The sequence below is a fragment of the Phalaenopsis equestris genome, unplaced genomic scaffold (genome assembly GCF_001263595.1).
Source record: "Phalaenopsis equestris unplaced genomic scaffold, ASM126359v1 Scaffold223824, whole genome shotgun sequence".
NCBI classification, from domain to species: Eukaryota; Viridiplantae; Streptophyta; class Magnoliopsida; order Asparagales; family Orchidaceae; genus Phalaenopsis; species Phalaenopsis equestris.
Window position 1 is genome coordinate 4,462 of NW_018241926.1, and position 436 is coordinate 4,897.

General features: G+C 33.5%; 1 protein-coding gene across 1 annotated transcript in view; it reads right to left on the reverse strand.

The window, feature by feature from the left end:
• Window positions 1-157, reverse strand: part of LOC110037706 (probable mannan synthase 6) — a gene marked incomplete at both ends in the record, with an annotated part of 1,985 nt that extends 1,828 nt beyond the window's left edge. The window contains one exon of the mRNA XM_020742413.1: window positions 59-157. Coding sequence (XP_020598072.1) covers window positions 59-157 — 99 coding nt within the window. The remainder of the gene's footprint in view (window positions 1-58) is intronic.
• Window positions 158-436: the final 279 nt, after the last annotated feature.

Genomic DNA, 436 nt, shown 5'->3' on the forward strand with positions numbered 1-436 from the left:
CGGCGCGTGGAGAATTTATATATATATATATATATATATATATAACACAACATAATACCTTAGTTATGAGATCTGTTGAATCATCAAGCACTTGTATTATAATACGATCTGTGGGCCAAGTCATCTTACAGGCTGCCCGAATGGAGAGGTGGTAGACCTGCAATGATACCTTCGCTTAATAAATGTTCAAACATAAGTGCACGCACCTATAGAGAGTAGAGCTGTGGCGTAGATAGGTTAAAGAAGATTTTGTAAGGTTATGCCAAAAATTACCCGTAGTCTCGATGCTTCTAAGTATATAAATACTTTAGGAAAATTTATATACAAACCACTCAATCCTATGTATTTACATATCTAACATGCACCTATACTTTCAATTTTTTTCATGTACCACTTTACCAATGGAAGAATAAGATGCATTTCACTTTTTAAATTT